Source organism: Larimichthys crocea, chromosome VIII (genome assembly GCF_000972845.2).
Source record: "Larimichthys crocea isolate SSNF chromosome VIII, L_crocea_2.0, whole genome shotgun sequence".
NCBI lineage: Eukaryota > Metazoa > Chordata > Actinopteri > Sciaenidae > Larimichthys > Larimichthys crocea.
Window position 1 is genome coordinate 4,378,056 of NC_040018.1, and position 25,034 is coordinate 4,403,089.

The 25,034-nt window shown below is 39.6% G+C and overlaps 2 protein-coding genes across 5 annotated transcripts in view; one reads left to right on the top strand and one right to left on the bottom strand.

Annotated features, from left to right (window-relative positions):
* LOC104920623 (gonadotropin subunit beta-1) overlaps positions 1-11,790 on the top strand; it is a 117,214-nt gene extending 105,424 nt beyond the window's left edge. For 2 of the 4 annotated variants that reach the window (XM_027281719.1, XM_010732940.3), the window contains 2 exons: positions 9,886-10,105; positions 11,570-11,790. In XM_027281719.1, the coding sequence (XP_027137520.1) occupies positions 9,947-10,105; positions 11,570-11,773 (363 nt within the window). In that variant the 5' untranslated portion in view covers positions 9,886-9,946 and the 3' untranslated portion in view covers positions 11,774-11,790. Of the gene's footprint in view, positions 1-4,438; positions 4,986-8,623; positions 8,782-9,885; positions 10,106-11,569 lie in introns of those variants that run through there. The other 2 variants (XM_019273366.2, XM_019273364.2) reach the window with 2 other exon arrangements.
* An 8,014-nt stretch (positions 11,791-19,804) lies between these two features.
* On the bottom strand, positions 19,805-25,029 carry arl14ep (ADP-ribosylation factor-like 14 effector protein). The gene is made up of 5 exons (XM_010732941.3): positions 24,748-25,029; positions 22,893-23,088; positions 22,681-22,809; positions 21,822-21,862; positions 19,805-20,378 (listed from the first exon to the last, which is right to left on the bottom strand). The coding sequence occupies exons 1-5, from the start codon at positions 24,816-24,818 to the stop codon at positions 20,150-20,152; spliced, it is 666 nt and encodes a 221-aa protein (XP_010731243.2). The 5' UTR covers positions 24,819-25,029; the 3' UTR covers positions 19,805-20,149.
* Between the last annotated feature and the right edge of the window lie 5 nt (positions 25,030-25,034).

Genomic DNA, 25,034 nt, shown 5'->3' on the forward strand with positions numbered 1-25,034 from the left:
AAATGCAGATTGTCGATCATTTATACAAACACTTTAATCACTTGTGTAAATTTAGATTAGAATTAATATCTGTGTGGAAAACAAATTAAGGTGGGGTCAAAGAAATGTTTTGTTGGTAACTGATGAAAATAGGAAACACAATATAAATATAACATCACAACGTTTCCAACACAAGGGCGACATTTCACAGACGTTTCAGGTGCGCAGCCAAAAGTTTTGAGCTTTTTCAGCTATTCCCTGTTTTCCTCTCGTCCTCGCCGGAGTTTCAAAAGTTAAAGCAGGTTTGTAGATTTCAACCAAATTTAACCATTTATTTCAAAACACACACAATTGTACTGTAATAAATACGGTGTAACTTTTTCCCATGTTGCGGTGAAAAGATGTTAGTACTGCTGATTTCATGTTAAAGGTTGCTGTTTTATTCCATAATTTACTGTATGAATTTTTTTTTTTTTCAAAAGAAGCACATTGTTGACATGAAAACACCATATGAATGTCATATAAAGGTTTTGCCATGACATATGACAGTGTTTTACTGTACAATTAACAGCCTTTAATATCAAGAAATTACTTTATTCTGTATAAATTCCCTTAAAATGCCACATTCCAGGAAATATGACCGTGTTTTACTGCAAGTGGTGAGAAATAAACATATGAAACATTCACTAATCCATACTTGAGGATAACAACAAGCCTTTAAGTGTCTAGACACTTCAGCATCCCTCTGCTCGGCCAACATCAGGTCTCTGGTAAAACCCCTCACAGCAAAAACAACAAAGTCTGTGTATAACCAAAAACTGCATAGTTCCACTATGCTGTACATGAGTCTACAGCAGCTTCACACACACTATAGTACACCATGTACTGAATAATTCAGTGGTCACCTTCTCACCATAAACAGCTTTATAATAGAAACAGTTCTTTATCTTCCATACGATACCTGAGCTAACATGAGTTTCTGAGTGTAGGTGAGAATGCAGTCATCAGTTTTGAAGACTGTAACACATGCAGTCTAACAAAATAGGTATGAGGTATTAATTAGTCAGACAATGCATTACTATTGAAAAAGCAATTAAGAATGCATTACTTTTTGGACTAATGAGTATTGAAAGTCACTATATTTAGTGTCATGGCGAGTTCTCATTAGCCACATTTGCTCTTATTCATGTGCATATGCCACAGTTTTATGGATATCTGACAGATGGAAGAACACAATAAACAATATGATGATTAGTGGCCGAGCAATTGCAACATGTGCTGAAGCCTGCAATGGACAAAAAATATAATGAATTGTCACAGTCTTTTATAATTATGGGGAAAAAAGAACTAAGATCTTATTGATGTCCTAACCCTCTGCTTATAGGTCAGCTTCTTAATACAACTGTTTTATTATCTCTGAGCCTGAATACACTGTAGAAGCAGAGTATAAAGGAGGCATTCATGTGACTCCTGTTTTATTCTCCCTCCTTGTGCAGCAAGTGTGAAAGGGTTGTGCTGATTGGGAGCTGATGAGCGAGTCAAAGTGGCTGCAGCCTGAGAACTAGCTGTTTGTCATCATCTAAAATGGATGAAATGAGAGAATATTTATACAGCTTCGGTTTCATCTAGAGTTTCTCAGTCCAAAAACCGAGGGCTGTAATTTTTAACATAACAAGACTTGCTGCTCATTTTTGGAAGCAGTGCTGGGGTCAAATACATGATATTCCTGGAATACATGTCCATGTTGCGTAGAAAGTTATTGAAGCATACTACATATTGTTTCCACCAAGCATTAACCTCTGTGTCTATGAAGTGAAGCCTATGTGGAAGTGCCAGAAAATGCAGTTCCTCAAATGACCACTTGAGGCTGGCTACAGTATAAGTCAGTCTCCATAAGTCCCCATGTTCAAATGTCCAACTTCACAGCAGAAATAAACATGTTTACAGCCTAGTACAAAAAACAGTTTGGGTCTCTGTAGATAATGACAACTGTACTGAGTATGAATTTCTAGATAATTCACTGGTTGCCAGGTGGGTTACAAGTCCCCCAGCCTGACAAGGCGGGTCTGTGTGTCCAGCACCCTCTGGCTGCAGGACCGGATGGCTGCGTGTCCGTGCTGGAAACTCAATCTCCCCATCCCCTATCCCCTGGTTGCTAGTGATGTGTCTCATGTTGTAGAGTGTATTGTATATGTGCTATAACTGCTGAGGTGTTTTTGTCCTGCTCCCAGAGTGTACTCCTTACAGGAGCACAGACTGGGGGTTGTTCTTTTTTTCTCCTCCCCTCTCCCCATGTTGTATCCCTTTTTTCTTTCTTTTCCTTTTGGCTACCATACACTGTCCTGTCCTCCCCTATTTGTCATATTACATGTATTATTTGTATGGACAGACTGGTCTGCAATTTCGTTGTACTGTACTTGTACTGTTACAATGACAAATAAAGCCCCTATCATCATCATCATCATCATCATCATCATCATCAAGTCTTTGTCCGTTTTTATATTAGTCTGAAGATGATGGAGGCAGGACTGCCAAGTTGAGAAATGGCCAGAGCCACCATAATTATTTTTTAGCGCCAATTCATAACAAAAGTTATCTCATGACACTCTTGATATAGAGCAGGTCTAGACCATACTCTTCATAATATTATCTACAGAGACCCAATTTCCAAAAATTCCACCAGGAGTAAGCACATGGCAACAGTGATTTAACAGAAATTACAACTAGCACTGTTGTCATCTTCGAGAAATTAAGCCACGCTTTGAATCGGACAATTTTGGAACCGGTTCTCGATCCCCATCCTTAGTCTTTTATCGTCAATACAGGTAAAGCAGAGATCTAACAGTAGTCAGTTAAGCAGATGTGGTAATAAGATATATTATCATATAATATTCTGTGATATTAGCTTTGCTTTATCATTTTGTAGCTTGGAACACAGATGTTTGTGCTGCGGGTCGTTCTCTGAGAAGTCAAAAGTGCACACATCCTTTTAAAAACTCCATTAAAAACAAACAGACATTTCAATATTGCTGAGGTAACTGTTGAGTCACTGTTATTGATCACCTTATTGCCACTACAGATTTATTTGGATCATTTTGCGCTCTGGGACAGTAAAGGTCTTATTCATTGCACCTTTGAAACCTCCCAGGTTTAATTTCATTGTGCAGATAATTGGCTTTTTCTGCAGGTAACACTGCAGGCTTCGTGTGGGGATACACAGCAATCAGTAGCTATAGCCTATTCAGTCCATTCCATTAGATTCAAACTATCCATTTGACTCAAAAACTCTAATTAGGACAAGAACATCCTGTTATTCCAGAAAAGCAAACTGAAGCCCCTAGAGAGTCTCAATCGCTCGCCTGAGGTATTTTTTAAATCTCTAGTTGTAATATTCCTGCAGGGATATTTTTGGTCGCTTGTGCTGTCTAAAATGAAATCTGAAACAATCTTTAAAGAGTTCATCCTCACACTTGTCTTCTCTGTGTACATCACATACTTACTTTAGAGGAGCTCTTTGCTTGTCTGCACAACATGTAGGCAACCTTCTGCCCACCACACACACACGCACACACACACACACACACACACACACACATCATGCACACTCACCTCTTGCACTCCATTGAACATCCACCTCAGTCAGCACCAGGGGGAGTTCTGAGGTCAGTAATAATAAGAAGTGATAGAGTGAAGCTGCATTATAAAAAACAAGTTTAGATGCATTTCGAACTGATGCCAGAGCTGTCCTGCATCTTATTCAAACACATATATATTCACAGTTCACTTATTTGTTCACCATGACAGGAATTTTAACCCAAAGACAAACCCTGCGTTTGAAAGTAATTATGAATGCTGTAAAAAACTTGTTATTTTTGCGTAAAAAACTGGCTGATGAAGTCAGAAAAGTTTGACACTTTTAACACTAAGGAGTAAGAGTGAAAGATGTGGTAATAACCTTTAACCTTGTCATCATGATGGAAAGTTGAGTTTTGCATGAGTGAATTGCAGGAAAAGTTCATTTAGTCGGGTACAGACTCCTGAGAAAAAATAGATAAAATATTCAGTTCAGTATCATCACAGAAGGAATATCTTTTCTATATTAATATATATCATTGAATGACAAATTGCACAGTTAGTATGTTAAGTTATTATCACATATGTCTAGTGCTATTTGTCACCTGTCTGGCCCAACAAGGTCAAAACAATGTTTGGGTATTCACATTACTATTCAAGAGTTATTTCCTGATAAATGATAGAAAAGTTATTGATTAATCATCCTGAACTCAGGGGGAATAATAAGAATAAAACAGAGTAATAACCTTATTAGGTCACCAACAACTGAGGTCATGTCCTGCATCATCTTTCTTGGAATTCGCTGGAGCTTACATCATATAAAAAGGGTTTTACATTCGATTAAAGTTAGCTTAAAGTTTGAAAGTCCATAAGGCCAAAACTAAAATTTAAGAGATTAAGTGTCAGAATTACCAGAATTACATATGTGACAGTGTAGAGAAGCAACAGAACTACTGTAGGGAGATAGAATGGTTAAATGAATAAATCAAATGTTGGACTTTAACATTTTTATGTAAAAATGTTGGCCAGAATTGTTTCAGTGACTAGTCTGAGTGAGTGAGGTTGTGTTGGGGACAAATTTAGACATTTAGACATGGTATTTTTCAAATCTTGGCTCTTATTATGGATGTTTAACAAACAAAGGAGCACAGACATGCTAATAAGAGAAATAAAACAATAGTCATGAGATGAGATTGGATATAGAAATGGAAAAGGAACAGAGAAAGTCGAGAAGAGTGAAGAATCATCAGCAGTCCATACACATAAACACACCTACCACCTACGTCCACACTCAGCCTGCACACAGAAACATCCAGCACAGTCACCAAACAAAAGTCTTGTCCTTGGCAGAGCTGTGGAGGCGTTTTGTTTAGACCTGATGGAAGGAGGGTGACAACGTGAGTGTGGGGTGATGCGGTGCGTTCAGGGTCTCGGTGAGTGTTTCTTTTTTTTCATGCGACAACATGAGTCTGTTTCTGTCAGTGACTGTGATCACGATCACTCGTACAGTAGCAGATGGAAACAGCAGAGGAGGCGAGGCTCTGCAGAGAGGGGGAGCAAGTTTTGACTGAGTGGGTTTGTGGATGCTGTCAGTCCTGTTTTGGCAGTATTTACAGTGCTTGGATAAAAAAAAAAAAATGTGAGAGGAGCTCAAACACAATGACCCATGACTCAAATCTGTGATGTCCGTAAGATGTACAGCTCTGAGCTGTTTTATGTGTGGCTTCATATAACTCTTGTTTGAGCTGCTACACCCAAATGAGCTTTTTCTTTACTGTGGTGCTTCAAGTTATGAACCAGAAAATCATCCCGGGCACTGAAACCATCACCTCGTCCATCATTTCCAAATTGATTCTCAGTGGACATTACAGAGAAGGCCTTCTCTTCTTTTGGCTGTGGGGAAGATAAATAAGACGCTCACTGGAATATCTATAATGCCTCTTCAGTTTTGTTTTCTTCCAACCTGCTGCGGCACAAATTGGCTATTTTTAGGACCATGATATTGCTGTGTACTTACCTGCCCTTTACAGTTTCCAGGTTGGAGTACATCTAATTAGCATATCAATGCAGTGCATGTGTGGATGTAATAGTTTCAGCTCCACGCTTAATAAATCAACTTTCGGTGCAGATGCACTCATTTTAAGAGGAATTACCAGCTGTTACCAGACTAGTCAGAAAATGACTGATGATGTGTTCTACTCTGAATACAAGATTAATCAACTATGACTGCTGTTCATTAAGGACAAAAACGCATGCTAACAATGATGTATTTCAGCTGAGGCTTTCCTAAGGGTAGTAGTGCCTTAGAGGACGAGGGCGACACTATAAAAGTCCTTGTTAGGCAGGTATGGCAGTTCGACAGGATGCTGGGGATACCTGAGTCCCTGGTGGCTGCAAGGGCAGACGGAGCAGCAGTTGGATGAACCGTGGCTGCTGCCCAAGTACTTATATTCTACTGTCACTGCAGACTGTCCAGCATCGTGGTGCAGTGCTAACTTTTTAGTGAATGCAGCAGACTACAGAATTTTCTTAAAAACACACAGCTGCAGGCGCTTCAGCTGTATGAAACAGAAGAGAGGCAGCATTTACTCAAGTACAACTGGTTTCATTGTATGTTACTAGCAGTAGTGGAGGAAATATTCAGATCCTGTACACAAGTAAAAGAACTAATACCACACTGCAAAAGTACTCTGTTACAAGGTCCAGTTTTTCAGATTTAGGGGGCTCTGTTTACATGCTAAACCTATCCCCCCTAGATCCATCACAGTACTTACTGATGCACTAAAATGTCCTAGGCATATTGTACCATGATTGTTTCCCTTTTTTGTAACTTGCTTTGGATTAAAGCGTCAAATAAATTACATAAATTACTCTAAATATAAATGCCATATTTCTACAGTAGCCCAGAACAGACAGATAAACAGTACCACTCCCCTGGTACTCTGAGCATACAGCCCGGCTAACACACTGAGCTAACATTATCTAACAGCAGCTGTAGTTTGCAGCAGTTCACTTCACTGTCAATTTGGAAACATTTCATGGATTGAAGTAACCATCAGTTTAGAAACATAGCTACACCTTGACTAGCTACAACGTGCATGCATTAGTGATAATGATCCAGGATGATGCAGTATCTAATAATATACTACCTCATTCTACATAACAAGCTGGCTTTTGACTTTTACATGAAACAGAGTATTTGTTCAGTGTGGGACGCTGCTTCCTGCTGGAACTAAACTGCACCTCATTAATAAAAGAAAATGTTGTTAGAAAGCCTGGAGTTAAATCTAAGTAAATTTATGATTCATACAGACAGATTATTCATACCGATTGAGCATGCCGATGAGGTTCCCTGCAGTTGTAGACGTTGATGTATCAGTTTTAGATTCTGCACTGAAAAAAACACTTAAAGCCACTGCAGGAAACTTTCTTGGGTTGGCATCCCACAGTGGTGGGATCAAAAAAGATGCTCTGGCAGTTTTTCCAAAACTACAGTTTTATATCTGACTCAACATAAGCAACATAACAGACTGTTCCAATATTCACTGGGATGGTCTCATTTTTCAACAGACAAAAATCAATGCTAGAATAATTTGAGATATGCAGTAATTGCAGAAAAAAGGTATCTTAAGATATAAAACACAAGTTTTTCAAATGTTTTATTTATTTTTTGGTCAATCTTTGTCTACCAACAGTCTCACACAACTCACTCTGTCAACATAATTCAGTTGACCATGAAGTTTATTTGATGGATGTTCAGTACAAAGTGGCAAAGATATGAAAAGACACGAAGCTTCTTCTTCCATGACTTAGGATACTCCAGTGAAAGAAAGATCACTTCAAATAAGTGTGGATATTGTGTATATAATGACCACTGGCATTCTGATTATCTTGTTACCATGGCACCTGTCCATCAGTGGGATATACTAGGTAGCAAATGAACATTTTGTCATCAAAGCTGACGTGTTAAAAGAAGGAAGAATGGGCAAGTGTACTGATTTGAACGACTATAAATTGCAGCTCTTGTCGGGTGTTCCCAGTCTGCAGTGATATCAAAAGTGAAGTGAACCAGCAACAGGGTTATGGGCAGCCATGGCTCATTGATGCATAGTATGTGGGGAATGGAGGCTGACCCATGTGGTCTGATCCAAAAGACGAGCTGCTGTAGCTCAAACTTTTGAAAAAGTAGAAAGAAAGGTGTCACACAGTGTTGCATTGGCCAGATTGTCCATGCTGACTCCTGTCCCTGCCAAAATCGCTAAAACATTGGGCATGTGAGCATTAGAACTTGACAAGCAAGCAATGGAAGAAGGTGTCCTGATCTGATGAATCATGTGGATGTGTGGGTGCATGTGCATTGCTGGGGACATACAGAACCAGGATGCACTGGGAAGAAGATAGGCAGGTGGAGGTAGTGAGATGCTTTGGGCAATGTTCTGCCAGGAAATGTTGGGTCCTGCCATTCATGTTGATGTTACTTTGAGACATCGACCTATCTAAACATTGTTGCAGACCACCCTTTAACAGAAACAATATTTCCTGAAGGCAGTGGCCTCTTTCAGCAGGATAATGCTGAAAGAGTTCAAGCAGTTCAAGGTGTTGACTTGGTCTCCAAATTACCCAGATCTAAATCTAATCGAGCATCTGTGGGATGTTGTGGACAAACATGGAGTCCCCAACTCACAACTTAAAGGATCTGAAACCACAGCACACCTTCTGAGGTCTGGTGGAGTCCAATTCGACTGGCTGTTCTGGAAGCAATATTAGGCAGGTGGTCATAATGTTACGGCTGATTGGCATAGACAACATGTTAATGCACTGGAAAAATAACACACGAAGCAGTGAAGACTGAGTGGTGCAAATTAATCACTGATGATTGTGTTAGTGTTTTCCACCTCACTGCGGGGGCTGATTGTGGTCCATCTAAGCCTTTCGCTCATGTAGTCTAAACAAGATCTTTGGAGATAGCATCTCATTCATCCTCATGTGTGGAAGGAAAGGCCTTGAAACACAGGCCATCCGTGAACTGTTGAGAGAAAGGGGCAAGGATTTACTTTGTATGTCCAAACAGGTCAGAAATACAACACCGAGCCCAAGGTTGAATAGATTTAAAGGATTTAGGAGCAGCACTATTTAAGTAACGGAGACAGGCCACAGGCTGGAAGCTGGTACAGATGTTCAGACAGTAACAGAAGAAACAAGGTTCAAAGCAACAAACGAGAAATACAGGTACGTTTTCGGTTCAAGATTTATTACATGCAAACTGCTGAAAATGCATAAATGACTCTGAATAATGAGATTATGTAGAGATATGCAGTTTTACTTTTCTCTGAAGTTTGTACAAAAAAGTTGCAGCACTACTTAAATCTCTCGTAATACGGTAGTTTGAATATCTTTGTGTATGTTCTGAGTAAAGGAAGTTGTTGAGGGAATTTTTTGTATTTGATCACACTGGATTGTACAAGTGTACCTAAAGAAGTTGGATTCATATCTATATTATATTCTATATATATAATATATCTTATATCTTATATATATATATATATATATATACTTTGAGCACCACAAACAAAATTCCTTCACCTCAATTATATTGAGGTAGAAATCTCAGAGCTGGATGTCTCAAATAAAACCAGAACTATCCGCATGGCTAGAGCTTGAACCAACATTTTAACACCCGAAGTCCTGAAGAGTTTTGAGTTTTACGGCTCGATTTACCGTACCGCACACAAAGATGCACATTTCAAATGCCCAGCTGCTCCGGATGGTGTTTGACGTTAACCAGCGATGATTCATTTTGTCCATGTAACAGAAGAGCTGGTTGAAGTAAATGCAAATTTAATGAGGCACAAAAGTGAAACATAAATATCTCCTTTGGATCTAAAACCACCATTAACCCACAAGCCCCCGATTGAATTTAATCACCATAATGTTTGCAAAAGCCACATAGAGATGATGACACAGCGCCTCACTTTAAACCACATTAACTTGTTGGGGCCAAACAGTCCGATCTGACCCACTGGATAACTTTGTGAAGATAGCAGAGAAGTCATTAATTTCAAATTTTCAATAAAATGTGCTGCTATTTCTGATTTGGTGACTGCACAAAGAAATAAAGAAAGGAATATTTTCAGTTCTAAAATACACGTGACTGAACTTTTTGTACCTTCGTAGATACACAGTGATCTGTAAATTGTAATGACAGTGGTCTAAATGAGGAGTACTGAGACATATTGTTGAACTTACTCTCTTTAAGACATCTCAGACTGTTCGTTTTTTATTCATAACATAACATTCTCGGTTTTACTGGTTCTGTGTGGCCTCTGATTGAAGGTATCCGACGTGAGACCTGATCCCCTCTTGTGGCAGACGTCTGTGCTGCACCCGGCAGAGGATGCAGCTGGTTGTCATGGCAGCAGTGTTGGCAGTGGCGGGGGCGTGGCAGGGCTGCGACTTCGACTGTCATCAAACCAACATCAGCATCCCCGTGGAGAGCTGTGGCAACACCGAGTTCATCGAGACCACCATATGTGCAGGACAGTGCTACCACGAGGTGACGGCTGATTCAGACTCTGAACACACTGCCTCTAATTTATTCTGTTTATATGCATGAATATGTTAAGCTCCAATCTGCCAGCTGATCTTGCTCCAGTCTGTAAAGCTGGCACAACGTGAATATTTTTATGTTAGAGCAGCTTGAGGGAGTTTTTCCATTTAACTGATTTCACCTCAGCTGAACTTACATAAATATAACTTAATTATGACTAACATTTTAAAAACATAGTGCGTATGCTTCTTGGCTGAGGAAAGTATAGAAAAATATAGATATATAGTATACATAATCTCAGGACTGGACTGGACTGGGTCTGCTTCTTAAAATATAATCTCTATGAACAGATATCTGCAAGTTAATGCAGAATATTCATTAATTAGTTCATATTTTATTTCAAACACAAGAAAACAAGACAAACCTGTACACAAATTTGATGATAAACTTCTCTTAAGCTGTGCTAATTAAATCTTATTTTGAAAAGAAGTACACTCATTTATTCCTACCCCTTCTCTGCTACTTATCTGTAGTCAATGGACTAAGATTTTGGCATTGGAAGCATGTTGTGGTTTTTGTCTGTTGTAGTAGTATTGACCAATTAAGTTTGTGTGGGCTTTGGTTGAGACAGTGCATTGCCCGAAATGCAATCAGCCATCATCTGACGCTGGTTTATCTTTTTGTTAGCCTGTTTTTTTAAATTATCTGCCGTCATATGCAGATATCTGTTTATAAAGATTAGTAGAGGGCGACAAGGTAGTGCAGTGGTTAGCACCGTCTCTAGAAGGTTCCTGGTTCGAACCTCGGCTGGGGCCTTTCTGTGCGGAGCTTTTGCATGTTCTCCCCGTGTCTGCGTGGGTTCTCTCTGGGTTCTTCAGCTTCCGCCCACAGTTTAAAGACATGACCTTAATAAGTTAATTGGTGAATCTAGGTGAACGACTTGTCCGGGGGTGTACCTCGCCTCTCGCCCTGAGTCAGCTGGGATAGGCTCCAGCCTTCTGCAACATCCCCTGATGAGGATAAGTGATTATAAAAAATGGATGGATGAATATTAGCAGAAACGTGTGCCTCTCATCATTCAATTGACTCATATCAATTTGCTAATTAGACTACAGAGGAGGTCTTGGTCATTATCTGTTCTCCAGTTATCTGCTGGCTGCACTAGAAGCCCAGAAACAATGGCTGAGATAGTTTGAAATGGCCTCTAGGTTTATAGTTGTGTGGAGTTATGGTTGCATTTAACTGGTTGACATTTACTGATGTGAACAAACCTCTTTCAGGATCTATTAAATTTAGATGTGGTCAAGTCAATCAATTACACATTATAGCAGGTAGTTAGACAACCCTTTTGCCTTCACTTGAATCATGTTTCTTCTCTAAATGTTTGCCCCTGTGAGTTAAAGATCTCAAATGATCTATTGCATTCATGTTTTTCATTCATACACTGTTGTCTGTTGGTGTCGATGACAGGATCCGGTTTACATCGGCCACGACGACTGGGTTGAACAGAGGACCTGTAACGGGGACTGGTCCTACGAGGTGAAACACATTAAAGGGTGTCCAGTAGGTGTCACCTACCCAGTGGCCAGAAACTGCAAGTGTACCGCATGCAACGCAGGGAGCACGTACTGTGGACGCTTTCCTGGAGACACATCCAGCTGTCTGTCCTTTTAAAGAAACCGATCATCTATCCTGCATTTACTTTTGCTCTTTGTGTCACTAAAATAAATAGGTATGACTCAAATGTTGAAGTGTGTCTTTTATTCATACTGTCTGCAGATGTAACAGTGAGATACCAGAGTGACTTGAAAGTTATGAAGCACAACTGTGATTAAATGTCCCACCAATAGTTTCCCCTTTGGCCCTGACCAAAATCACTGACCCCGGTCCTTAATAGTCCTGAGATTCAAGCTTTCCTGCTGAGAACCAGAGGTCGTCCTATAACAAAAAGAGCAGGTCTCACCTCTTTTTTGACAGGTGGAAATGAAAATAAAGAGTTTGCAGTATATCCAAAAGCTCTGCCAAAGTGCCTGCTGGCTCTCTTCGGTAGGATACACTAAATTTAGAAGTGACACGGTAGGCAAAATCGTCCTCTCGTGCATTGTGTTTGGGTGTAGCAGATCCAATGTCAGGCAGAAGATGTTTAGGACATATTGTTACGCAGCATGAGTAATGAATATGAATATCAACAAAGTTCTGCACCGTGTTGATGATGATCTGCACTGTTGTTAAAGGAAGAGTTCGTCATTCTGTGAAATGTGCTTCATCACTTTGTAGCTGAATGTTACATGAGGGGATCCGTGCCAGTTTTATCCGTCCATCAAAAGTGAAGCTGCAGCAACACAACCTCCTAAAACTATTTGTCTTTAATTCTTTAGTTTTTCTACGCATTAGCTAGCTGTTTCCATCTGTTTCCATTTGTTATGCTAAGCTAAGCAAATCATCTGTAATGTTCATATTTGACAAACATGGAGGTATCAATGATTTCGTCTAACTTTAGGTGATAAAGCATCTTTCCCGAAATGTTAAAGTATTACGCAGTACATTCTGAATCTCGACACACTATATCACCTCCGACAAAAAAAATCCCAAATATCAGCTGTTCTGTCCTCATTAACACTTTTCAGAAACTATGCAATTGGCCCGGAGATACAGACTTATCCTTGGATAAGGGAGGTGACTGCTCATCAAGTTGTCTTCTACAACAAATATTCCTTTACTTGGTGCAAAAGTCAGACCACAGTGTGTGATTTCCTTACTTGCTTCAGGACTACATTGTTTTTTTTCTCTCAAACTGAGGATTTTTTCCCTTAAAGCTTCTCAATAAAACAACCAGGAAACTCTTAATGACACCTCTGGACATTAAATGAAGTATACTCAACATCCTCTTACTCCACAGACATGAACCAGCATCATTCTGGGCATCAGCCAAAAGTGATGATCGTTATTATTGGCTCCGCTAACCAGCTTGCCATTTGTAAATCACCCCATCAGCCAACACCATGAAGGAAAGTGACACCAGTCCCACACCGGACAGCCAAGCTACAGCCAGCCAGCCAACCGCAACTCTAGAATTTATTGTTGGCTAAAACTAAAACTATTTATTAGTTAATATCATGGACTATATTAGCTGGTGAAGAAATCTTGCAAGATATAAATAACATATTAACTCAGATAGTGTTTTGTTAGTGATAAAAGCCAAGACAGAAGCCAATTTACCAGCCAGACCAGCCCAATTGCTACATAAGTTAACTAGCAATTTGTCCACAGTACGTTGTCCACAGTATCACATTATATTTCAGAGGCTTTGAAGTAATGTAAACTTAATTTCTAAGCTAAACTTAGGTAGTGTTGCACACTGTTGGAAAGAAGAGACCACATAAATATCACATCCTTTTGATTTTCCTTAAATCTATTGTATCTATTATCTATCATACATGAGAAAGAGCTATTTTTTTTTAAGTTATGTAACAACTCCATTAGCACTAAAAATTTATTTAAATGTAAAATGAATACATAAAATATATATATAAAATAAAATTCAGTAGAATCCAAAGCTCAACAAAGGCAGAACTTCTGTGAACATCTTTGCAGAGAAATGAGAGGAATAATAAATCATCGCTGTACCCTGAAGTCCACTGCAGACTGTCATTGTTTCTACGATACAGCATCGAAAAAAGGCTTGTTTTGCCAAAAGTAGCACCTTCTGAGTCTGCAGATTGTTAACAGTAACATTTTAATAATCCAGAGACATGGACAAACCTCAGGCCCCTGTTAATGGCAGCAAACTCACTCATTAACAAGACAAGCTGCTAATTACTACCTTCAGTGTTGTGTCTTTGCAACGCACCAGCTTTTGCCTAATGTGATCTTATTAGTGTGGACTGCATCTAACTCAGTACAACAGTATTATGTGTTGTCAGCATTATTGCAGTGAAGGAACGTCATTGAGAAAATCATCGTGTTATGATTTATTTTAGGATTGAATGTTTGCTCTGAGGCTTAACAGCTATGGCCGCAGGACTACATCTCTTTTTCTGAAATGTGTGAAAGAGAGCAGCTCCAAATCATGAAATATTTGTTTTTATTGTTTGTAAAATGTAATATTAAAGCTCAGTCATGGTGAGCTATTGATAGACTAGTGATATCGCACAAGCAAATAGACTTGTCGTGACAGCTGAGAAACTTTTTAAGGACTGTGAAATAATTCTACCACCATGTTTGACAAGGTTTTCTCATAAACGGATACTTCAGTAATTCAGTATTGTAATTCCCTACAGTTTGGGGACTCACGAGAGATAGATTCAACAAATAATGGTCATGATCGAAGCCCCAGGGGCCGAGATATTCTGACTTTTAATCCCTAGTATAGCTCAAGTTTTGTCAGCAGTACATCCTAGATTTCCAATAATTCAACTCCAAAGCACCTTTCATTAAACATCATGGTTATTTTTCTTTTCAAACTATGTAAAGCTCTCATCAGAGCCAAAGAAGGCATACTAAAACTCCTCATAACATTCAGTCCTGAGAAGGACAATTAAACTGAACTTAAAACTGTTGGACTGCCCCTAATTACTGTTTGTCAGAAGGAAGGTGGTTAATTAGAAATCAGTGGGGTTTTTAACATTTCACATTTTAAATTAGTGCAACTGTGGAAAACTTGTATTTAAAGGCTATTAAGATTTCAGCCAACCAGCAGTGCCATGGTCAGCCTTTTATTTCAACAAGTTTTCACCAATGACTAAAAGTCAGTCCCAGATTTACTCTTGTTTAGTGACTTCTTGCTTGGTCACTCTCATTTTCTCTTCTTAGCTTCCTCCATCAATGTACCCTTCTGTGTTTTTGCCTCTGTCATTACGTCCATAGAAGCTGCTGAGCCCGGTTACATTGTCTGCTTGCCCAGCTCTGGTTCTGGCACAAAACTGGCTTCCCTGTTAGCATTCCTCCTTGCCCCAGGCCTCCTGTTTCAGGTGGTCCAAAACTCCTGGATGCTCACAGTCTGGATGAGCCTGGATAACAACAAACTGAGCTAACAGCAGCTACAGTTTGCAAATGTTTACTTTACTGTCCATTAGGAAACGTTGTAAATCATAGAGAGTTGATCTGGAGCAGCCAGAGGGCATCAAAAGGAAAACCAGCAAATATTTTCTCTATAAAAAATTATCCAGTTTCACCAAAATCAGTGAATTAGTTGGTGCTGTGTTAAGTGTTACATACTTCTTGTGGATGATCGTACCGGGAGCACAAAGTTACATCGACAGAGGCACCGCTCAACTGATTATACATCAGTGTAGCATCAAATCGATTTTAAACCTGTTATTTCATGGTAGAAAAGTTACATGATGTTGTTTTAATGATGGAACATAATAGAGCAGAATGATCAATAATAGAACAAGAGGCTGGACAAGAATGTGGGAAGGCTACAGGTATTTTTACACTTTAAGACAACAACATATTGAGGCGAGCTCAGGAAGAAAATATACAGTATGAGAGAGGGAGCTGAACTATTTATTTGACAGACAAGTGTTCTGCTTGTTCACAGGCTGAAAAGAGTTGAGACTAGATGGAGCGACGGCCGACCCTGCAGGCGAGGCTGATCTAAGCTGCTTGCAGTGGAGGAGTAGATCTGAACTGTGGCCTGAAGTTTACTGTGTGAGGGTGTTGCTCTCTTAGCTTGTACTATATCACAACATTTTTCTTTTATTTCAACACAAGCACCCGGAGGCCAACATCCAGCAGAGGGAGTGCAGGATATATGTGACATGAAGCAATCTTAGGAAGATGGAGATAAAGTAGTTCATCTGTAGAAATACTGGCAAAAAAAAAAAGTATTAGAAGGGCACAAACCTCCACCAGGGCTGAATATTTCCCTAAAGACACCATTTCTACACTTAAATTGGATGAATTGATGCCAAACTAATGTTTGAAATCGATCTTTATTATCTTTGTTATGGCAAAAGAAAAAAAAACGACAATAATAACGGGAATCTCATTTCTTACTTGATACCAACTTCTAATGAATCATTCTTTGGCCAGAGGCTGACCAGTAATTTCCAAGGATCTGATCTCAAACCAGCAAACTTACATGTGAAAACATCAACTTCTTGTGTGGCCCCTCGATGTGACATAAAATGCATGAATTATATTTTCATGTTCGTATCACAGGTGATACCATTTCAATACTTTCACTTTCAATAGCCTACATTTAATACATTACTGGGCTACTTTATCAAACTGCACCTGTCGAGTTAGGAATGACAGAGTTTGTGGAAAGGTAGTTGCATGGCAACTAGTGGCACCTTGTGATTGTTGCAGGAATTACATGCTGTTAGCTTAAGTTAGTGACTTAGGTGGACAGCTCAGCAGTTAATTTTTTTATTTTTTATATTTAATGCTATTATGCAACAAATTGCAAATCCTCCAACAATTGTTTCATCGTCATTGAGAGAACCCCTGGAATAAAGTAACATCTTTGGATTAGGAGACAGGCTTAGAATAACAGTCCAAACCCCAACGGGATGGAAACGATGGTTGGTCGGCCTGCCACTTTGGTCCAGACTCAATATCTCAACAGCTATTGGTTCGTTCTACACTTTTGCAGTCAAGATATCAAGTGTAAGTATCGGGGTACACAAATTAAGACACAGCATTGATGTTTGATCAATAGTTGAAATGATATATATGAATATGAATAATTGATTATCATGTTGACATCTTGTTTCAGCACTATTGAATCTATTAAAGCAAGAAACCTATCCAGTTTGTGATAGTGTAGACTTCTGTAGACTGCACACACACGTAACAGAGTGGAAAATGGTACAGCCCCATTACTTCATCTTCTGTCAACATCCAAGTGGACCTTCAACCTACTCATCCTCATGTTCATAGATTTTGTTTCAGCCTTTGACTCCGCACACTCGCAGACTGTTCTGTCACATCTCCAGTTCAGCATGAACACTGCAGGCTTGGATATACGCCGACAGATTTCAGTCCGTTCAGGTCATTGGTGTCCTTTAATAGCTGCTTGTTTTTATCCAGCAGATCCCTGGAGGTCTGTTCTCTCCTCTCACTAATGACTGCCGCAGCCGATATTCAGATAGACATTTTATCAAGTTTATAGACGAGTCTGTCACCATCTGTCTGCTAGAGGGAGGAAATGGACGTGCTAATGTTGTGGATGGTTTTGTGTCGGGCTATGATAGATTTTTCCTTGGATTTTCTATAATCTAAGGACAATAGATCTTTATATAAGGTTATATACAGTCCAGAGCACACTGTTACCACTACTATCTTTTATTAACATCTGTTAAAAGCACACAGGGCTCTGGATGGGCTCATGAATATACTTAATATGAATTTACAGGGGAAAACTGTTACTGTAGTTTGGATGGAAGTTACTTTGCTTGAATTTAATTAATATGTGATTTAGGCCAGTGACAGTACCGAACTGAAATGTTTGAGAATCAGAGCCCTTCCTCTGATACAACCAGTAATTTATTCATTCCCACAGCAACTGAGCTGCTTTGTGTTAGCAAATGAGATGATGTAGTCTATTAACAACACTTAGAATCTACAACCACGCTAGTGGCTCTGTGAGGCTCTGCTAAGGCACAGTGGTGCTTTACGCTGATATCAATACGCTAACATTCTATCATTAGTGGACAAATTAAAATTTGAACCTGGTGATGGTGTTATTACAGTTCATCCTGAGGGGAGCATGAATGTATGTATCAAATCTCAAGGTAATCTATCAAATAGTTGACAAGAAATGTCACTATGATTTACAAATGTCAACTTCATGGTGGCACTAGAGCAAAAGTATGGGACTCACCAAATTTATTATAATTCATCCCCTGGAGAGCATGCATGTCTGGACCAAATTTCATAGCAATGCTTTCAGTATTTGTTGAGATATTTCATGAATTGTTTAAAAAAAAATCTCACCCTCATGATGGCACTAGAGGAAAAGTCAGGGGATCACCAAAATCTTTAGGTTCATCCTCTGGGGAGCAATTAACTGAAAACCTAGTTAGCTCGATAAGTGCTGCCTGGGCTAGGACCTTAAAACACTGGGGAAGTTTTTTTATTTACAAAGCTAGCAAAGAAGCAAGGAGGAAGACGTTTTCAGGAACCAGAGAAGAATACTGACAGGAGGTGGAGTCAGTGTTGTGCCAGAACCAGAGCTGGGCTCAACAGCCTCTGCGGACATGGGATAAGAGACCCAAGAGGGCACTGGACACTCTGAAACTGAGGCCTCCACATCACAAAGAACACCAAATCTTGCATAATGTTGCTTTAATATTCCTGCTGTTAGTCGTCGTTTTCATTTAAAAGGTGGATATCTGGAGTATCTCCCGTACTTGAAGAGGCTGCAACACGAATTGTCCCACTGAGAAAACATTTTGACTTGAACTTAAATCGGAGTTCAGAGCAAAACTTCAGCTGCTTTGATGAATGGCTTGTTTGCATCGACTCGCTCTCCGCTCTCATCGACTAGATTTTTTATAAATATTAATAAGCTTCATTTATAAGTAGCCTTTTAAAAAGAAGAGCTATGAAGTGCATCGTGGAGAGAGTGGCGATGAAAATAATATTATGAATATTAGAACAGCACACTTTCATTAGATTTATTCAAACATGGTTTTTGTGATGTAATTGTAAGCTGGTTGCGCCCCCACTACAAGACAATGAGGACTACACTGAATTCACACTATTGCAATTCCTCAAAGTTCAAATTTGGCAGGACTTTGTTTTCCAGCATTTGCTGCCAATGTTTCCTGGAAATGAGCAGAGGATATGGAAGCAAAGCAACCCTGGACTGCATGACACTTGACCTAGAGCTGAGCTCAAGGACAGCAGGATGTGCATAAATGAGACATTACTGTCTGAGCTGCTCTGCAACTCTTTCTTTAGCCAGTGTGACGAACTGCTGTGTCATGCTGCTCGCCTGCTGCCTTCGGTCAGTGTATAGGGCGGGGAAGTTAAAAAGACGGGTCCTCTAGTGTCCAGTCTGTGATAATCTGGTGAAAATTAATTTCCTAATGGAAATAAAAGTTAATTACATTTCGAACAGGTGGATTACTGAGATGGCTCACACAGACAGACACATTAATGGATGTCTTTACTTGTAAAAAGGGCTTCATGTAACATCACACAATGGTATTGTGACTTTTAGCTGTCAAAAAAGGAGAGTATGCTGTGATTTAGTAAGTATAACTACACCAATGACTGAACACTAGACTGTGAGACTTAAGATTCTTTTTTTTTTCCACTGAAGAACTGGTCATCGTGGTTTACAGCTATTAACTGTTAAAACATTACATAGAAATTTCTAATTTGGGGATTTAGCGCTCTCAGTTTCAGAGAGCAATACCACTGGTGGAAATATGGGCAGCTGTACACGTATATTTGTTATGATGAGTCAAAAACTAGTGAGTCGACAGTCAAACATCAAGCAAGTGCAGCAACACAAGACATAGCAGCCAGCTAATATTATTTAATAGTCCTAGGACTTATTTTAAGATCTAGAATTTACTTGGTAGCTTTTATCTTTTAACCTCTGTTATTATGTCCATAGAGGCTGCTGAGCCCGGTTACATTGCCCATTTAATCAGCTCCAGTTCTGGCATGACACCAGCTCCATTCCCCATCAATATTTCCATGCACTCTGGGCCTGACAACCTCCACTTCCTCACTTGAGACAAGTTATTTCCACCTCTGCAGATGTTACAGCACTTCAACATCGCAGATAACATTGTGAAAAGAGTTTATTGACACAGGTAAGACACATTTTTAACACAGAACACAAAAGGAAAAAAAAAAACTTTTAAAAGGAGACAGGAACAACAAAATAAACATCCATGATCTATTCATCATTCAAATAGTTAAACTGTTTTTCATACTTCACTACCAGGGACAGTAGCTTTGTGATAAATATCATAACAACACAATCATGGATGATTCCTTTAAAACAAAAAAACATCAGTTGTAAAAAGGTCCGTGACTTTGCAGCTGAGTTCACATTTGGATTCCCACAAAAGTCGCTGCTAACTAAATAGCAAACTTGTTCCGGATGATCTCTCCACCCTCCACCTCCACCTGCTCGTAAAGCCACTTCCTGTCGCAGCGGCACTCCACTCCACATTTGCGCGAGCCGCAATCGGGGCACGGATAGAAGCAGCCCATGCAATCCACGTCCAGACAGTCACACATGTCCTTGCTGTTGGAGAGCAGTCGGCCTTTGCTGTCGTACACTCTGCTCTTGGCTCCCATGCTCTGTCTGGGTGATGAGATGAAAGGATGACATTGCTGAGTTTTCTTCTTTTTGTTTTTTGCCCCTCACTTTAATTACTGCTTCAGTTTTATTTATATTGACAGGATAAAATGATCGCAGCTGAATATGAACTCTCTCTGTATAAATTTACATCTTAAAAGTTGAGTGCAGTCAGCACACACCAGTGTTGCAATGACAATTAATATTATGAAACATCCACTGCGGGGTGAAAACCTGCGGAGAGTTTTGTCTTTTACATCATTGTTACAATGATCACATTCAGATTTAATTAATCTCAATAACGAGCATGGTGCCTGAAGGAAAACCAGAACCTCTGAAAACTACTGCAGATGTGATACAGTCAGACTGGGATGTTGGACGATTGATTCACTACATATGTCATAATTCGTTATTGAAAACTCGCACACTAATTGTTTCTAAATGACGGTGGAAGCCGTCTACTCCTCTTTCCTCCTTACTGCGCCCCCCTATGGTCAGCTGTGGTGCTGGACAAACAAGCAAGGGGGGTTACAGATAAATTGCACCGGGCACAGATGTGCGTTGCAGCTGCTGGAGCTAGACACAGCCGTTCTAGTCAATGTTTCAAACCACACCAGAGGCGCCACATTCTGTTCCAGAAGCGAGTGTTTGCGCTGCTCCACAGAAAACACACAGTTTTTTTTTAACAGACGTCGCAAGCAGCCCGAAAGTCAGGAACGGCATCGAGAATCCGGTCGATTTTCAAAATATAACACAAATCTGAGCAAGTTAACAAAGTCTGGTAGGCATAAACGCTCTGCTTCTCAAATACTCTTGGTGGGGTTTGAAGTCGCTTGGAGAAAACAGTGTTGTGGCTGTGACGTAACAGAGATGTAGGGCTCTAGTAGAAAAAAATGACTTTCCATAACATCCTAGCATCAGATAAAATACTGCCCGGGGAAAATAGTAATTACATAATTAGTCTTTTAAAACAGATTACTCATGATTTCTTCTTCTGGTATCTCTTGACAATTTATTTGACAATGGTTTTTCACAGCAGCCAAATGCACTAGTGTAAACTGTGTATTTAGCCATAATTTGACTAAGATATGAGTTCAAGAACAGACAGAAGCGAAAATATAACCTATGCATATACTGGCTGTGTTTGGTCAGGTAATATATGTATCACAACATATATTATTTCTTTTTTGTGTGTAATATCTTCTGGTCTGGTGATGGCTACGTTACGAGTCGGACAGAGAGGCTCTGCAATCATTCCCACACAAACCTGCCTAATGCCTGAGAGAAACAGCAGGCAGCAGGTTTATCTGGGATGGGCTACGTGATGAAAAGAGCTTGCCGTTTCAAAGGACACTCACTCAGTTCCGTGACTAGCAGAGATAAAGAGATGAAAGGTGGAAAGACATCCGTCTATTAGACAACTCATTATACACCCACACACCGTCTCACCTGTCAGACATTTGTTTCCCTCCACGGCTTCCACGTCCACCCTGTGACAACAAATAAATACACTTTATGACGTGGTAAATTATCCACAGTAGTTTATGTATATTTGATATAGTTGATCATAAAAAGAAGAGAGACATATGAAAATATGAAGAAGTGTGGTCCACTCCAGCCCTCCCTATAATAAACTTATTTTTGTCCTTCTTAGGGAGACAGCAGGTCAACAGTATATACCACATAGAAGTGGTACACGTTGTCTTAAAGTTTTCGGACCTGAAGAGTCACATTTTTAGTTTAAATATGAAATAAACATTTTGTTAAGCCACATATTTAAATATTAAAAGTGTATCTGGGCTTAGTACAATGTGATTAAAGTATATGATTGCCATCTTCATGTTCTGTTATGTCTCATAAGTTGTTGTAGCAGTTTTTGGGTTGATACAATTTATTACACAGGTTTGGTGCACTTGAAAACGGCTCCGTAAAAGTTAATTAAACAGATAAACATCCAGCTAAATTTACAGAACTTTGGAACTTTGTAAGAAACTTTGTGAACTGCTATTGTCATCGTCACTACTTTAACTATCATCACTATTATTATGAATATTGTTAGTAGTAGACGTAGCAGCAGTAACAGCAGCGTGAAGTTGTGATTGTGGCCTTTCAGCAACAGTTTGTTGTATTTGTGTTCGAATCATGACAATGAAGGAAGTTGAGGATTTAAGGTGTTTTTGCAGGTTTTGGCCCATTTACTATTTAAGACTGTCCGTATTGTATACGCAATTTAAAGTGAATGAGCTGTCTTGTAACATTAAAATGTAAACACAACTTTATCTACACACAGCAGTATCAGAACACTCACCCTCATCCCTCCTCTTTTCTCCCTCCGTACATTGATGGCATCTCTCTGTCGCTCTCTGTCTGCTGGTGTTACCATTGGAGTCACCACGGGTGTCTCCTTCGGTATCACCCCTCGTTTACGAAGTTCGATCTGTGAAATTTTCACAATTATCTACTGGAAAGTCAAACAGTCAAAGGATGAAGAATTGTCTGTTTTATGTTGCGAACCCACACCTTTGATGAATCCTGCCCCTGGGTGAATATGGTGGGCACGGCATCCTCTCTCAGAAACTGTTTGCCGTTGTAGTCCCTAAAGCAGTCGGTACGGAAATGCTCCGAGCAGAGGCAGGTGTTGGGGGTAGGGATGAAGTTTTTCATCCCCAGGCTGTTCACCCATTTGCTGGCAAGTTGGGGCTTGCTGAGTGGGAACCTGATACACAGGAGACAGAAGAGAGGACTTTAAATCATGCTGCACACCTGTTAAGACACTGACTACCAACCGGTGGACTGGTAGCTGGAGAGGTGCCAGTCCACCTCCTGGGCACTGCCGAGGTGCCCTTGAGCAAGGCACCCCCCCCCAACTACTCCACCATCTCTCTCCACATTTGCATGTCGATGCCGTTGTACTGCATGTGTGTGTGTCCGGGTTAAAATGCATGTAAAATAAAAAAAAAAAATAGAGTGAAAAAATAATTTCTCCATTGAGGGATTAATAAAGTATATCTTCTTCTTCTTCTTCTGATGGTTACTGTCTGCAAAGTAGATGATAAATCTTAAAACGCTGTACTATTCTGTGACTGGACACAGTTATAGTGAGGGAAATCATGGTTTATCATATACATAAAGAACATTTATCTTGTTCTGGCACTATCCAGTATGTTTGCATCTAATAGATTAATATTACTAAATCGGAAGAGCTCAGTTTCAACGAAGGGGAATTCACAGAACTACTTTCAGAAAATGTGACAACTGTTTTTGGCATCGCTGGATGAGACTTACCTGTCTGCCTCTCATGTCATGTTTCCGAGCATTCCCTGGTCTTGTACTCTTCTGATTTTTGTATTTATTTGCTTGTGTTTTTGTTTTATTTTTTCTAAAAAAAAAAAAACACTCAAGTTCACTGCGCTCTCAATTGTACATACACGTATAGACATACAGTTTAACAAGGAACATGACAGGTAGGTGCAGACATGAACATAAAACATAAAAAAGAACTATATACACATTTAAAAGGTATATATGCAATATGATTTTGCAGGTTACAGGTATAAAACTCATATTAGACCCCAAACGATGTATCCTTGGTATTTTTCCGACAAACCTTGACCTTAGCAAGGCAAATAAATCTATGATTAATTTTTGCACGCTACAGTATAGCCAAATCATGGAAATCCACTTCTAAACCAAGTATCAGTGTCTGGCTTGCAGGATTATCAAACTCACCTTCACTTTAAAGGGTAAATGTCTGACTTTTGACAGTATGTGGAGATCTTTTATGGCTTGTTCCCCCCCCATATGTAAGGAAGATGACACATCATTCACATGTTACTGCCCTGTAATGTTTATCTCATCTAAGATGTGCCTTATTGTGATAGGTTAGTTTTGCACCTGTATTATAATCTTGTTGTAGTGTGATTGTTTATTCTGAAAATTAATAAACACTTGTTTTTTTAAAAAAAAAAAGAGGTATATATGCATAAATACAGATATATATGGACATGTGTATCTATCTATAGACATTTGTAAACTGGGCAAACGACTGGTGCAGGTGGAGGAATGAATGTGGTTTCTACAAACGGTTGTGTTACGTAAATATTAATTTTCCAGCTCGGATATAGTTCAGTTTGTTCGTTTGGTCTCAAGAATCGTGCAAAATAAAACCAGAAGCGATGAAACATGAGGTGACTGTTTGATTTGAATGGTTCACACCGAGCTAACCTTCAGTTAAAAAGCAGCATTTTATTGTTTTAAAGCTGCTTCAGATCTTTCTGGAGGATAACTCGTGAGTCAGACACGTGTAGGTGAATTTAAAACAAACCTGTCCATGTGTCTGTGTGTGTGCAGTGACGGCTTTAAGGTGAAGACTCACCTGTAAAATCTGATTTCTGAGCCCTTCACGAACTTGTTGTTGCAGCCTATTGCGGCGCAGATAACGGGCATGGTGTCCGCTGTGTCCGAGCTTCACAATAATGACGAAAACTGAGCTAAAAACAACGTGAATGAATAATAATAATTTAAAAAAAAAGAACAACAACAACAACAAACTCCTCCGGTGTGATTGTTTTCTTTCCGCTTCTTCTTCTTCTTCTTCTTCGGCGGAGGTAACTTCAACGTCCGGTTTCGCCTTGAACGAGTCCGCCCTCCAGCGGCGGCTCG